The following is a 16,388-nucleotide window of genomic DNA, read 5'->3' on the forward strand; positions in this document are numbered from 1 at the left end:
TATTAATCTTGAAATCTGTATTTATATTTTACTTAATACTCTGCCTTGGTTACTTGTGTCTTTCAATCACCTTTTACATAAAATATTTGTATTGTCAGTATCTCCATTAGCACTTACTTCCTACAGTGACAGCTTTGTAGTAGTTCTGGTGGAGAGACTTTCATCTCACCACAGTGGACCTATTCTTGACTCATTTTGAACTTTTATTATTCTTATGCTCTTGTGTGTATTGACATACACCACATATATTTATTGACATACGCCGCATACATTCCTTATACCTTATTATTATAGTCTGCAGAACAGTCAACACTTTATATCACACATCCCAGCTCCCGGTTTCAATTCACACAACAACGGATTTCACGTACGATATCTTCATCACGCGACATTCCAAGAGGATGAGGCACTGCCCCGTCTAGATGCACCGGCTTCCGTCTAATCTCGACCAATCCAAGAACCTCTGTCACGCCCAGTATATCGATATATAAACGATGTGCGCACTTTGTCTCAGCGCCTTTTTCTTCCGTGTAGCCTTCTGCATAGAATTAGAGGCCCATGCATGTTCAATTGCTGGACACCGCAGTTTCCTGACCTGTGACCTCTGAATAAACCTGCTTAATTTTAACTTGAGAACGACGACTCCTGCCTTTGATTTCCACCCGCAACATGTGCTACTGGATGACTAAATTTCCCTCGGGATCAACAAAGCATCCATCGATCCTTATATAATCTAATCTAACCTTATATAATTTAGAGCCTAGTGGTGTAAATCCAATTGAAGGCACTAGTAATCCCCAATACAGAAAAATTTGCTACGCATGCATATTACCACACAGTAATGCAAGTATGCATGTCTTTTAGTACATTTATTAAACATTATGTCAGGTGAACATCAAAGCCTTAAATGAGTTGCACGTAATACGAAACAAATACATTCTTGTACAGTAATTACACATGTATTCTGAAGCATTCCATTGTAAGCAGTTACAGCAAAATGTACATTAACACAAACTTTATTTGCGTATCTATTCATTGTTTTGTCTCTTGTAGGTCAACACACAAAGTTGTCTGATTACTGAATGTGTAGCCTCTTACTTCAAATCCATGACTGGTACAAAGACACAACACATTAAATTATGGCAGCTTTAGAAAATTAACAGCAGACATGGAAAAAAAACTTTTAATATCATAATATCATCTTCTCCTCTGAGATTTTACATACCAATGTTTAACATACTGTTAATATATATTTGGTTATTATACATTTTCTCTGTTTGTTTCTGATGTTGGAGCTGATACCATAATTTACCTCCATCAAAGTGGTTATGTATTCACCTTGTTGTTTGTAAACAAGATTGTTATCTTAACCCAGTGGTTCTCAAACTTTCATGCCAAACTTTGGAGCTAGAATTTGTTTCATGCATTCAATTATAATCACTTTGTTACAAAGATGATAAAGCTCAGCCAAAAAGAACACATGCACGTGACTGGGGTGTTATGTTTCTAAGGGTCTTCATAATTTGTTGGGTCATGTAGAGTTTTCAGACATAAAATACACACTGGTCTCTCCTCATGTCCTACCGCATTGACTGTGATTTGTTCACTGCTCCCTAAAGTGATAGGGCCGCTCGACCCACCTGTTGTGCCTCCAAGCCCCAGCTATTTTGCCCCCAAGCTCCACGACCAGGTACGAGGGTCAGAAATTTGCCAACTTGAAGGACCCTGACCAGAAGTACTTGCCCTGGTATCTGTACTTCTATGATCACTGAGCTTCAGTAATTCTTGTTTGATATCGTAGACAGCCGTGTCATTTAATTCGCACTGCAGTAACCCACGTAAGCTCTCATGGTAGAAAACATTGACCTGCAACACAATATTCCTGTCATCAATCGATGTATTTAAACACAGTGAGGACTTGGACTCACATACATGGTGCATTTTCACCAGAATGACGGGTTTGTCACCTGTGGTGGGGGGGGGGGGGAAGGATACATATTTTATTCACACAGTATATAATCAAGACATTTATATTTCTTTGAATTCTGAATTAAAAAGGCTGTGTTAGTAATATATACATATCTTAGCAACTAAATGTTGATTGCGTACATCTCACATTTCAAACAAATTATATTGAGCTTCTTGAAAAAAGGCCCTTACCTGGGACACCAGTCATCGCTGCCTTCACGTCTGACTCAACGCGTGACGTGATTGGACAGAAGACAATAATAATCTGGCTGTCCTGAGAGTTTTCCAAAAGCCGAACGTCGCCCTTAGTGGCGCACTTCACTTGATCCATCAGCTGTGTATGGGCGCCAAAGGTTTCACCTCGCACAACCATCTTGTACTTCACTGTGGCTATAGGAAGAAAAAAGGTTGTGAAGCTCACACATGTACAATGACAAGAATCAAGTGATCTTGCTATGAGAGAAGTATAAATTGTAAGCTCCCATTTTTATAAATAAGACCCAGTTAATCAGACCTTTTTACTGCTTCTACTACAAGTAGTACTGTGCTGCTACTGCTGATTGTTTAATTATTCAACTTACCTTCCTGATAGTAGTGTGGTGACATCCCGGCATTTGTGTCTCCTAATTGGAAAGACAGAACCACAGTTGGTTGTATTCTTTTTACCAATTGTACTAAGGTTTGTTTATATTAAACAAATGCTCCCAAGATGTTGAATTTTTAGGTTCTGAAATAATACCACACACACACACACACACACACAAACAAACACACACTTTAACCCCATTTTGTCGCCTATTCACTTTCTTGAATTCTCCATATTTGGCCACAAGTGAAGGAGTTTAATTATCTCAGGATCTGGTTCAGGAGTGAGGGTAAAGTGGGGCATGAGATTGACAGGTGGGTCGGTGTAGCATCAGCAGTAGTGCATCCGGTGTACAGGTGTAGAAGGAGCTGAGCCGCAGGGCAAAGCTTTTGATTTGAACAGTCGATCTACATTCCATCCTTCACCTGCGCTCACAAGCTCTGAGCAGTGATTGAAAAATGTAGGTTGTGAATACAACACGCCACAATTAGTTTCCCCGGTAGGTTAGCTGCGGTTCAGCCATAGAGATATAGGATGAAGAGTTTAGACATCTGAAGCTCAGAGTTGAACTGCAGCTGCAGAGGACAGTTGAGGTGGTTCAGACATCTGGTCAGGATGCCTACTGGGCACCTTCCACTGAAGGTTTACTAGGCACAGCCAACTGGGAGTATAACCTAGGGTAGATCCAGAACTCACTGTGTCACACCGCGGTGAGATCATGTCTTATTTTTTGTCTCGTCATTTCCGGTTTTATTTTGAAAAGGTAACTCCTCTCGTTTCAGGTCACTTGCCCTTCCTCATGTATCACCGGTCTGATCGGCTCCCCTGATTACTGATTGTGTCCACCTGTTCCCTTTTCCCCCATGTGTCCATATAGTCTGTGTCTCCCTTTGTCTTGTGCCAGTGTGTCGTCTTTTGTCGTCATTCAAGCCCGAGCCATAGATACCAGAATCATAGTTTAAGTTTTGCTTAGCCTCGTGCTTATAGTTTTACCTCAGTAGAGTGATTATTCTTTGTAGCCTTTTTTGTTTCGGTGTTTAGTCTTAGTTAGGTTCATTTGAATGAAGCCTGGTTTTTCCTCCCTTTGGAGCGCTTTGTTTTTGTACCATAGTTTACTCTGTGTGGAAGATAAATAAAACATTCTCCGAACACATCCGCTCTGCGTCTGTGTCCTGTCCTTCGCCCGGCCTGACACACTGGAGGAATTGCATGTCCCATCTGACCCGGGAGCATCTTGGGATCCCTCCAATTGAGGGCTAGAATCCCTGGTTGGGGAGGGGGACGTCTGGGGGGGCCTCAACTTTTTGCAATTCTTCTATAAGCTAAAGACATTGGATGGATGGATGAATTCATAGTATCAACAAGTCAGTCAGACAACTGCAGTGATCAATCAAATGACGCACATCACCTAGGTGTGCCTGCACCACTCATTTAAACATCACAAGAGTGGGTCACGAAATAAACAGAGATGTACCTTGTTCTCCTTGTGGATGGTCTTCTCTAGTTAGCAAAGAACGTATTGGTTACAAACTTATCTGTTATATATTAATAACTATATCACAGTGGGTAGAGACGGTGGACTAGTGGCAGAATAATTGGACTATGGGCAGAAAGTTACGGACATCAGACTGGAAGGTTGCTGGTTTGACTCCTCGCGGTGACAATACAACATACCTGCCAGGACAACACCTGGATCTGTTCCAAAGTCCAAAGAGCACTCTCCCTACCCCCACTGTCTAAGTGCCCCTGAGCAAGGCACCTTACTCCCCCAACATCTGCTCCCCGGGCCAAAAGATGGGACAAAAGCAGAGGACAAATTTCCCTTATCTGAGGACAAATTTCTCAAATTTGCCTAATCTGCATGTCGTGTGACTGTGCATGTGTTTGGGATCAATAAATATATCTTATAAATATAATACAATGTTCAAAATACTTAATATGAAAACGAAATATTGCTGCTTCCTGTTGATGATGAGTTTTCTCACGCACTTAAGATACAATGACAACAAAATAAAACAGAAGTATTACCTTTGTCAGCTTTTGAGTCCAGCTGACTTGTGCTGATGGTCTTCAGTAGGTAAACATTATCATTAAGGAGGAGCTGCACATTTACCAATTGTTCATTAATGAAACGGATGTGGTCCATAGAGACCCCAGGGGCAATTTGGGCAGCTGGAGGGAGAGTAACAGGTTGAGGGTGTTAGAATTTGAAAGGCAACATAGTTACTTTACACACCACACAGGCCAAAACAAAAGTGAAAGTGTTAGAAATGCAATGTATACTTACAGATGGCCAAATTACTTTGCAGCTCTTCCAGTTCTTTTAGCGGCATAATTGGTGGCCTCTGAAACGCGAACAATATAACAGAAATTATACTAATCGAGCATTCTACTCTTCATTATTATTCCTGGTTACTAGTTCCATAGTCATGTATCTCTACTTAGCTGTTCTTAATCACAACTTCTTATAACCTGTTAACTCACCGATTTTTGAATCATCTCAAACACGTTCTTTCTCAGTCTGAGATCCTTGCGTCCGGGTAACAGCTCGTTAAGGTCCAGTCGATTCAGTGACTGGATGTCACTGTCGGTTTTAAAACCTGCTTCTATATATAAATACAGTACGCAGGTGTTGAGCAGGTTGTTTTGTTGATTATGTTACAAAATCAGTCCATTTGAATTTCCCTTGCAGGTGTTCAAGTGTCTCTGAGGGAGGACTAAACCCTGACTGGTGCTTGTACAATAAAGCTAAAGTGAGGGAGCTACTTCCAGCTTCACTATATATTGTGGTCAAGTCCTGACTATAAGGTGGAGCTGTTCTACCTTTAATTACCATGATTGCTGTGGCAACCTGTATTAGTTTTGTGTCTTAGAAATGTGGCAGAAGAAGCAGCAGACTATTTAATGTACTGTCTTCATCATTAGCATAATCTTCAGAAGTGACTTCGTTAGCAAGCTCAAGTCTACACTATTAAATATTATTTAGCACGTGTGTTGTTATATGGTGCTATGTCACTTTTACTTCTAATAAATATATTGGGTTACTTGCATCTGCTACAATTTCTGGACTTATTAACAAAATATTGATAATATCATTTTGGTCAGTATGGTGGTGGTGTGTGTGTTTCCTGTGGATATGCATGTTTGAAAAGTTCACGCACGTTTCAGGGCGTCTGCTGCCTCTGGGGACATGTTCTTTATTTCCTTCAGTAAATCTCCCATGACTGCACCTGAAGGAAAAACAACAAAAAACAAACGGATAAATAACAAGAACAGGACTTTTAGAATAATGAACCTCTCTGTTCACGTTTTCCACCCCCATCTCTTCCTCCCTCCCTATTTCTCTCTGACTTTCTCTTTCTACCTCAACCTACACCATCTCTTCCTCCCTCCCCCTAACCCCTCCCTTTTGCTCTCTTTTCCTCCCTCCTTCTCTCTCTCCCTCTTTCCTTACTTTCTCCCCCTCTTCCTCCCTTCATTAATTCCCCCTCTGTCTTCCCCCCTTTCTCTTTCTCCCTCTTTCCCCCTTCTCCAACCCTCTTCCTCTCTCTTTTTCTCTCCCCCTGTATCTTTCTCTCTCTGTCTTTCTTCCCCCTCTACCCCCCCTACCGTTCCTCCCTGTTTTTCTGTCCCGCTTACCCATCTGCCTCTCTCTTTGACTTGATGTTTTTTTATAACATATTACAAAAAAAAAGACATAAACCAGTTGTGATGACATCCCATCTGACCTGGGAACACATTGGGATCCCGAACAGTAAGATCTAGAGACCGTGGCTGGGGAGAGGGACGTCTGGAATGCCTCAATTGCGACCCAACCTCCCATAAGGTAAAGACATTGGATGGATGGATGAATTCATAGTATCAAAAAGTCAACCAGACAACTACAGTGCTCAATCAAATGACGCACATCGACTAGTTGTGCCTGCACGACTCATTTACCACGTCACAAGAGTGGGTCACGGAATAAATAGATGTACCTTGTGCTCCTTGTTGATGGCCACCTCTTGTTTCTGACAAATAAAATACTGGGTACAAACTTAACTGTGATGTAGTAATAACTACACATTCTATATTAAATACATAATGTTTAAAAACATGAAACTGAAATATTGCTTCTTCCTGTTAATGATGAGGTTTCTCACGAACTTGAGATACAAAGACACCAAAATAAAACGGAGAATGACCTTGTCAGGTTTTGAGTCCGGCTGCCTTCTATTTTTGCTCTTCAGTGGGTCAACATTATCATTAGGGAGGATCTCCCAACATTTCAAATGTGACTTCAAAACAAAAGTGAAAGTGTTAGAAATGCCATGTATACTTACAGCTGGCCAAATCATTTTGCTGATCTCCGAGTTCTTTTAGCAGCATATTTGGTGGCCTCTGAAACGCAAACAATACAACAGATATAGTACTAATCGAGCATTCTACTCATTATTATTATTCCTGGTTACTAGTTCCCAAGTCATGTATCTCTACTTAGCTCTTCTTCATCACAACTTCTTATAACCTGTTAACTCACCGATTTTTGAATCATCTCAAACACGTTCTTTCTCAGTTTGAAATCCCCGGCTCTGGGTAACAGCTGGGTCAGATCCTCTCGAGTCAGTGACTGGATTTCACTGTCGGTTTCATAACCTGCTTCTACATATAAATACAGTACGCAGGTGTTGAGCAGGTAGTTTTGTTGATAATGTTACAAAATCAGTCCATTTGAATTTCCCTTTCAAGTGTTCAAGTGTCTCTGAGGGAGGACTAAACCCTTACTGGTGCTTGAACAATAAAGCTACAGCGGGGGAGCTGCTTCCAGCTTCACTATATACTGTGGTCAAGTTCTGACTATAAGGTGGAGCTGTTCTACCTTTAATTATCATGATTGCCGTGGCAACCTGTATTAGTTTTGTGTCTTAGAAATGTGGCAGAAGAAGCAGCAGGCTATTTAATGTACCGTCTTCAGCATTAGCATAATCTTCAGAAGTGACTTCCTTAGCAAGCTCAAGTCTACACTATTAAATGTTAATTTAGCATGTGTGCTGTTAAATGGTGCTATGTTATTTTTACTTCTAATAAATATATTGGGTTACTTGCATCTTCTACTTTTTCTTGACTTATTAACAAAATGTTGATAATATCATTTTGGTCAGTCTGGTGGTGGTGCATGTGTTTCCTGTGGATATGCATGTTAGAAAGGTTCACTCACGTTTCAGGACGTCTGCTGCCTCTGGGGACATGATCTGTATTTCCTTCAGTAAATCTCCCATGACTGCACCTGAAGAAAAAACAAACAAAAAACAAACGGATAATAACAAGAACACTTTTAGAAAAATGAACCTCTCTGTTCACGTCTTCCTCCCCCATCTCTTCCTCCCTCCCTCTTTCTCTCTGACTTTCTCTTTCTACCTCAACCTACCCCATCTCTTCTTCCCTCCCCCTAACTCCTCCCTTTCGCTCTCCTTTCTTCCCTCCTTCTCTCTCTCCCTCTTCCTCTCTCCTTACTTTCTCCTCCTCTTCCTCCCTTCGTTAATCGCCTCTCTCTCTTTCTACCCCCTTCTCTTTCTCCCTCCCCCTCCCCCCCCCTCCAACCCTCTCTCCCCCTGTATCTTTCCCCTCTACCCCCCCACCCCTTTCTCCCTGTCCTTCTGCCCCCCTTCCCCCCCTGCCTCTCTCTTTGACTTGATGATTTTGATAACATATCACAAAAACAAGACATAAACCAGTTGTGACGACAGAATGAACCTCACGACGTTAAACTGGAGAAAATGATGGACGGAAAATAAAATAAAAATAAACACTGACCTTTTTTATCCGAGTCACGCGACAGATTATTGACTCTAATAATCAATATATATTTAATATAAGAATAATCAATGACTGTCCAATAATTTTAAGGCATCAAGGTTCGTCTCGTTGGCGATCAAGTGAGTCCGACCATGAAAGTCAAGACAGAAGAGAAAGTGAAAGTTAGAATGTCGACTTGCGTCATGTGTTAACGACGCTGCGAACGATCATTGGTCAATGGGGGTGCGTTCACTTCATGGTGAACCTCCGTTGACGTATTATTATCATTATAACTAATCATTAATTCATTTGATTATTATGATTATTATTGTTATTATAAACACTGTCATGGTTTACCCAGATATATATCATCTTCAGTAACATGTTTATGTTCCCATGTCGAGTTTAACCAGCAGAGGGCGGCATTGTACAACTTTTCAAGGCAGAGGCCAAGTCAACTTTACTGTCAATTCTGCCAAATGTACATGATGTATATACCGCATATTACAACAAAGTATGCAGTCATACGGCACATTGTGGATTATAGGATAAGAGAAGTGCAAACAGGAATAGTCCAAAAACTGAAAAAAGACTTCATGTAAAGTAATGTAATATTATTCATAATATTGCACTGCTGCATTTTGTTAGGCTTTTGGAAATGATATCCTTCTTTCTCTTAACAGACTCATAGTGTGAGGATGCAGTGACAAAACAAGACATAAACCAGTTGTGACGACAGAATGAACCTCACAACGTTACACTGGAGAAAATGGTGGACGGAAAAGAAAAGGAAAAAGAAACACTGACCTTTTTGATCCGAGTCACGCGACAGATGATTGACCTCAATAATCAATATATATATATATATATAACTATAATCAATAACTGTCCAATAATTTTAAAGCATCAAGGGTTCGTCTCGTTGGCGATCAAGTGAGTCTGATCATGACAGGCAAGACAGAAGAGAAAGTGAAAGTTATAATGTCGACTTACGTCATGTGTTAACGACGCTGCGAACGATCATTGGTCAATGGGGCAGAGATCAGCTGCGTCCACTCTCTTTATGACTTCGATGTGTGTGTGTGTGTGTGTATGTGTGTGTGTGTGTGTGTGTGTGTACGTGATGACATACACCACTGAACATGTGCGACTGCTCCTTCAACGGCTTAGCGTTGTTCCTGTGCAGCTCACATGCTTTTGATATTTCGCTTCAGTCTTTGTACCCTCTCTACATTGGAACAAAACTCAAACGTTAATTGTGTCAAAAGAAGAGATTAATGCTTCATTTACAACGAGAACAACAGAAGCTCTTTGATATTCTCCGTCCTTTTGGGAAAACATGCATACAAAAAGAAAGTCACTTAGTCAAACATTTCACTGCAAAGCTTGTTCAGCAGAGTGGTTTCTTTTTTAAAAGCAGTGGCAATCTTTGGCTGGAAGATGATAATTGGGTACCAGGAGTCTATGTGTTTGATCCAGTGGGCAGGAATCTTAACAGGCTGGTTTGGCCTCCATTCTAACTGTTCACTGCAGATTGAAGGCTGGAGTCAGGATTTCAAACAAACATGTTTCATTCTTACTTGCTGGTCGTGTTTATGAGTGACAGGATCACATGACTGGTTGGGCAGCATGGTGAAGTGGTGGCTGGCACTGTTGCCTCACAGCTAGATGGTTCCTGGTCCGAATCCCAGTGTCTTATTCTTTGTGGAGTTTGCATGTTCTCCTTGAGTCTGAGTGGAATTTCTCCATCTTCATCCCACAGTTCAAAGGTGTGAATGTTAATAATTATTAAAATTTTGTGAATTAGAAATTCAACATGATACTTCATTTAAGGGCACTGCTGTGAATGTCTGTGTCATTGTTTTTTTGTGTACAATTGCTCCAATATAGTTCTGTCATTATATGTTATTTTGTACTTGTGCTGCCAAATACTTCAAATAATCTTTTTTTTAAATACACTTCTATCTGCTGTACCATAATTTTACAGGCTGTTAGTCTAATGCACAACTTTGTATAGCTGTCGTTATTTATCTTGAAATCTGTATTTATATTTTACTTAATACTCTGCCTTGGTTACTTGTGTCTTTCAATCACCTTTTACTTAAAATATTTGTATTGTCAGTATCTCCATTAGCACGTACTTCTCTACAGTGAAAGCTTTGTAGTAGTTCTGGTTGCGAGACTTTCATCTCACCGCAGTAAACCTATTCTTGACTCATTTTCAACTTTTATTATTCTTATGCTCTTGTGTGTGCTACTGGATGACAACATTTCCCTCGGGATCAACAAAGCATCCATCCATCCTTATTTTATCTTATCTTATCTAATTTGATATAATTCTGAGCCTAGTGGTTTAAATCCAATAGAAGGTCCTAATAATCACCAATTCTTAAAAACATTAGCTACACATATGCATATTGTCACACAGTAATAGAGTATGCATGTATTTAAGTACATTTATTAAACATGATGTAAGGTGAACTTCTCAAAGTCTTAAATGAGTTGCACGTAATACGAAACAAATACATTCTGAAGATAAACACTAAAGAATCATTCAGCCATTATGGTCACACCCATACTTGAAGTTTATTTTTGTTATCATGTACAGTAATTACACATCATGCATTCTGAGGCATTCCATTGTAAGCAGTCACCGCAAAATGTACATTAAAACACACTTTATTTGCGAATCTATTCATTGTTTTGTCTCTCGTAGGTCAATACACAAAGTTGTCTGATTACTGGTTGTGCAGCCTCTGCATTGTTAAATCTCTTACTTAAAAACCATGACTGGTACAAAGACACAACACATTCAAATTATGGCAGCTTTAGAAAATGAACAGTAGACATGGAAAAAAAACTCAATTAATGTCATCTCCTTCTCTGTGATTTTATAGTTATTCCAATGTTTAACATACTTATAATATATATTTAGCTCAAGATCAATTAATAATATTTTTTTTAATTTTGTTTCTGATTTTGGAGCTAATACCATCCAGTGCTTTTTTTGCCTGATTTTCAGGAACCTGACCAGAAGTACATCGGCTGGTATCTCTACTTCTATGATCTCTGTGCTTCAGTAATTCTTGTTTGATCTCAGAGACAGCTGTGCCATTTAGTCGGCACTGCAGTAACCCACGTAAGCTCTCATGATAGAAAACATTGACCTGCAACACGTCATTCCTGTCATCAATCGATGTATTGAAACAGAGTGAGGACTTGGACTCACATACATGGTGCATTTTCACCAGAATGATGGGTTTGTCACCTGTTGGGGAGGGGGTGGGGGGGAAAGATGCATATTTTATGTACACAGTACATAATCAAGACATTTATATCTATTTGAATTCTGAATTAAAAGACTATGTTAGTAATATATCCATATCTTAGCAACTAAATGTTAAATGCGTACATCTCACATTTCAAACAAATTATATTGAGCTTCTTGTTCAAATGAATTTGGCTGCAAAAAGGCCCTTACCTGGGACACCAGTCATCGCTGCCTTCACGTCTGACTCAACGCGTGACGTGATTGGACAGAAGACAATAATAATCTGGCTGTCCTGAGAGTTTTCCAAAAGCCGAACGTCGCCCTTAGTGGCGCACTTCACTTGATCCATCAGCTGTGTATGGGCGCCAAAGGTTTCACCTCGCACAACCATCTTGTACTTCACTGTGGCTATAGGAAGAAAAAAGGTTGTGAAGCTCACACATGTACAATTACAAGAATCGAGTGATCTTGCTATGAGAGAAGTATAAATTCTTAGCTCCCATTTTTATAAATAAGACCCAGTTAATCAGACCTTTTTACTGCTTCTACTACAAGTAGTACTGTGCTGCTACTGCTGATTGTTTAATTATTCAACTTACCTTCCTGATGGTAGTGTGGTGACATCCCGGCAATTGAGTCTCCTAATTGGAAAGACAGAACCACAGTTGGTTGTATTCTTTTTACCAATTGTACTAAGGTTTGTTTATATTAAACAAATGCTCCTAAGATGTTGAATTTGAGGTTCTGAAATAATACCACACACACACACACACACAAACAAACACACACTTTAACCCCATTTTGTCGCCTATTCACTTTCTTGAATTCTCCATATTTGGCCACAAGTGAAGGAGTTTAATTATCTCAGGGTCTGGTTCAGGAGTGAGGGTAAGGTGGGGCATGAGATTGACAGGTGGGTCGGTGTAGCATCAGCAGTAGTGCAGCCGGTGTACAGGTGAAGAAGGAGCTGAGCTGCAGGGCAAAGCTCTTGATTTACCAGTCGATCTACATTCCAACCTAACCTGCGCTCACAAGCTCTGAGCAGTGATTGAAAAATTTAGGTTGTGAATACAACACGCCACAATTAGTTTCCCCGGTAGGTTAGCTGCGGTTCAGCCATAGAGATGAAGAGTTTAGACATCTGGAGCTCGGAGTAGAACTGCAGCTGCAGGGGACAGTTGATGTGGTTCACACATCTGGTCAGGAGGCCTACTGGACACCTTCCGCTGGAGGTTTACTGGGCACAGCCAACTGGGAGTATAACCTAGAGTAGATCCAGAACTCACTGGAGGGATTGCATGTCCCATGTGACTTGGGATCACTTTGGTGTCCATCCAAACCAGGTCTAGAGCCCATGGCAGGGGAGGGGGACGTCTCCGATTTCTCAATTAGGACAAAATCTCTTATAAGGTAAAGATATGGGATGGATGGATGAATTCATACTATCAAAAAGTCAGTCAGACAACTGCAGTGCTCAATCAATCAAATGACGCACATCGACTAGTTGGGCCTGCACGACTCATTTACAACACCACAAGAGTGGGTCACGAAATAGACAGAGATGTACCTTGTGCTCCTTGTGGATGGTCCTCTCTTGTTGAAAAAGAACCTTTTGGGTACAAACTTAACTGTGATATAGTAATAACTATAATACACATTATATATTAAAAAAATAATGTTTATAAACATGAAACGGAAATAATGCTTCTTCCTGTTAATGATGAGGTTTCTCACGCACTTAAGATACAATGACACCAAAATAAAACAGAAGTATTACCTTTGTCAGCTTTTGAGTCCAGCTGCATTTTTACCAATAGTTCAATAATTAAATTGAGTTTGTCCATTAAGACCTCAGGGTCAAATTGGGCAGCTGGAGGGAGAGTAACAGGTTGAGGGCGTTAGAAATTGAAAGGCAACATAGTTACTTTACACAACACACAGGCCAACAAAATAGTGAGAGTGTTAGAAATGCCATGTATACTTACAGCTGGCCAATTTTTTTTGCAGCTCGCTCAGTTCTTCTAGCGGCATATTTGGTGGCCTCTGAAACACAAACAATATAACAGAAATAATATTAATCCAGCATTCTACTCATCATTATTATTCCTGGTTTATATTTCCCAAGTAATGTATCTCTACTTAGCTCTTCTTCATCACAACTTCTTATAACCTGTTAACTCACCGATTTTTGAATCATCTCAAACACGTCCTTTCTCAGTCTGAGATCCTCAACTCCGGGTAACAGCTCGTTCAGATCCTCTCGATTCAGTGACTGGATGTCACTGTCGGTTACAAAACCTGCTTCTATATATAAATACAGTATGCAGGTGTTGAGCAGGTAGTTTTGTTGATAATGTTACAAAATCAGTCCATTTGAATTTCCCTTTCAGGTGTTCAAGTGTCTCTGAGGGAGGACTAAACCCTGACTGGTGCTTGTACAATAAAGCTAAAGTGAGGGAGCTGCTTCCAGCTTCACTATATACTGTGGTCAAGTTCTGACTATAAGGTGGAGCTGTTCTACCTTTAATTACCATGATTGCCGTGGCAACCTGTATTAGTTTTGTGTCTTAAAAATGTGGCAGAAGAAGCAGCAGGCTATTTAATGTACTGTCTTCATCATTAGCATAATCCTGAGAAGTGACTTCCTTAGCAAGCTCAAGTCTACACTCTTAAATGTTAATTTAGCACGTGTGTTGTTATATGGTGCTATCTTATTTGTACTTCTAATAAATATATTGGGTTACTTGCATCTGCTACATTTTCTGTACTTATTAACAAAATATTGATCATATCATTTTGGTCAGTATGGTGGTGGTGCGTGTGTTTCCTGTGGATATGCATATTAGAAAAGGTCTCTCACGTTTCAGGGCGTCTGCTGCCTCTGGGAACTTGATCTGTATTTCCTTCAGTAAATCTCCTATGACTGCACCTGAAGGAAAAACAAACAAAAAACAAATAGATAAATAACAAGAACAGGACTTTTAGAACAATGAACCAGCTGTTCACGTCTTCCTCCCTCTCTCTTTCTCTCTCCCTCACCCCTCCCTTTCTCTCTCTCTTCCTCCCTTCTTCTCTATCTCCCTCCCCCTCACCCCTCCCTTTCTCTCTCCCTCTTCCTCCCTTCTTACTTTCTCCCCTACTTCCTCCCTTCATTAATCCCCCCTCTCTCTTTCCCACCCCCCTTTCACTTTCTCCATCTTTCCCCCTTCTCCAACCCTCTTCCTCTCTCATTTTCTCTCCCCCTGTATCTTTCTCTCTCTACGTCTTTCTGAAAAAATACCTTAGTACACACACAAACACACACACACTCTTCAACCCCATTTTTGTCGCCTATTCACTTTCTTGAATTCTCCAGACTTGGCCACAAGTGAAGGAGTTTAAGTATCTCAGGGTCTCGTTCAGTGAGGGTGAGGTGGAGCATGAGATTGACAGGTGGGTCGGTGTAGCATCAGCAGTAGTGCAGCCGGTGTACCGGACTGTTTGTGGTGAAGAAGGAACTGAGCCGCAGGGCAAAGCTTTTGATTTACCAGTCGATCTACATTCCAACCTTCACCTGCGCTCACAAGCTCTGAGCAGTGACTGAAAAAATTAGGTTGTGAATACAAGAAAAAATGAGTTTCCCCGGTAGGTTAGCTGTGGTTCAGCCATAGAGATATAGGATGAAGAGTTTAGACATCTTGAGCTCAGAGCAGAACTGCAGCCGCAGGGGACAGTGGAGGTGGTTCAGACAACTGGTCAGGATGCCTCCTGGGCACCTTCCACTGGAGGTTTACTGGGCACAGCTAACTGGGAGTATAACCTAGAGTAGATCCAGAACTCACTGGAGGAATTGCATATCCCATTTGACCCGGGAGCATCTTGGGATCCCTCCAGGTGAGGGTTAGAGTCCATTGCTGTGGAGGGGGACGTCTGGGGTGCCTCAACTGTTTCCCAATCTCCTATAAGGTAAAGACATTGGATGGATGGATGAATTCGTAGTATCAACAAGTCAATCAGACAACTGCAGAGCTATAGTTGGGCTAGTTGGGTCTGCACGACTCATTTACCACATCACAAGAGTGGGTCACGGAATAAATAGATGTACCTTGTTCTCCTTGTGGATGGTCTTCTCTTGTTGACAAAGATCTTATTGGGTACAAACTAAACTGTGATATAGTAATAAATATAATACACATTATATATTAAAAACATATCTGCCTCTCTATTTGACTTGATGATTTTGATAAAATATCACAAAAAGAAATAAACCAGTTGTGACGACAGAGTGAACCTCAAGACGTTACACTGGAGAAAATGGTGGACGGAAAAGAAAAGGAAAAGAAACACTTACCTTTTTGATCCAAGTCACGAGACAGATGATTGACTCTAATAATCAATATACATTTAATATAAGAATAATCAATAACTGTCCAATAATTTTAAAGCATCAAGGGTTCGTCTCGTTGGCGATCAAGTGTTTCAGCAGAATGTGAGTCTGACCACGACAGTCAAGACAGAAGAGAAAGTGAAAGTTAGAATGTCGACTTGCGTCATGTGTTAACGACGCTGCGAACGATCATTGGTCAATGGGGCAGAGATCAGCTGCGTTCACTCTCTTTATGACTTCGATGTGTGTGTGTGTGTGTGCGTGTGTTTTTTGTGCGTGTATCATATAGTGAACCTCCGGGTGACATATTAGTATCATTATTACTACTAATTTATTATTGTTATTATTATTATTATTATTATTATTTGTATTATTATCATCATTATTATTATTATAAACACTGTCATTGTTTACCAAGATGT

General features: G+C 40.5%; 1 protein-coding gene across 7 annotated transcripts; it reads right to left on the minus strand.

Moving 5' to 3' along the window:
* Positions 1-854: 854 nt before the first annotated feature.
* On the minus strand, positions 855-16,112 carry LOC133973758 (uncharacterized). Of its 7 annotated transcripts, XM_062411799.1 has the most exons (13): positions 15,931-16,112; positions 15,685-15,725; positions 15,422-15,538; positions 7,752-7,820; positions 7,074-7,195; positions 6,877-6,934; positions 5,716-5,784; positions 5,039-5,160; positions 4,842-4,899; positions 4,583-4,726; positions 2,550-2,591; positions 2,161-2,358; positions 855-1,967 (listed from the first exon to the last, which is right to left on the minus strand). In XM_062411799.1, exons 3-13 carry the CDS (start codon positions 15,489-15,491, stop codon positions 1,663-1,665), a joined length of 1,257 nt encoding a protein of 418 aa, XP_062267783.1. In that variant the 5' UTR covers positions 15,492-15,538; positions 15,685-15,725; positions 15,931-16,112; the 3' UTR covers positions 855-1,662. The 7 variants fall into 7 exon arrangements, with proteins under 7 accessions (XP_062267783.1, XP_062267780.1, XP_062267781.1 ...); XM_062411796.1 differs by lacking the exon at positions 15,685-15,725; XM_062411797.1 differs by lacking the exons at positions 7,752-7,820; positions 15,685-15,725 and adding an exon at positions 14,461-14,529.
* Positions 16,113-16,388: the final 276 nt, after the last annotated feature.

This window comes from Platichthys flesus, chromosome 18 (assembly GCF_949316205.1).
Source record: "Platichthys flesus chromosome 18, fPlaFle2.1, whole genome shotgun sequence".
In the NCBI taxonomy this organism is placed as follows: domain Eukaryota; kingdom Metazoa; phylum Chordata; class Actinopteri; order Pleuronectiformes; family Pleuronectidae; genus Platichthys; species Platichthys flesus.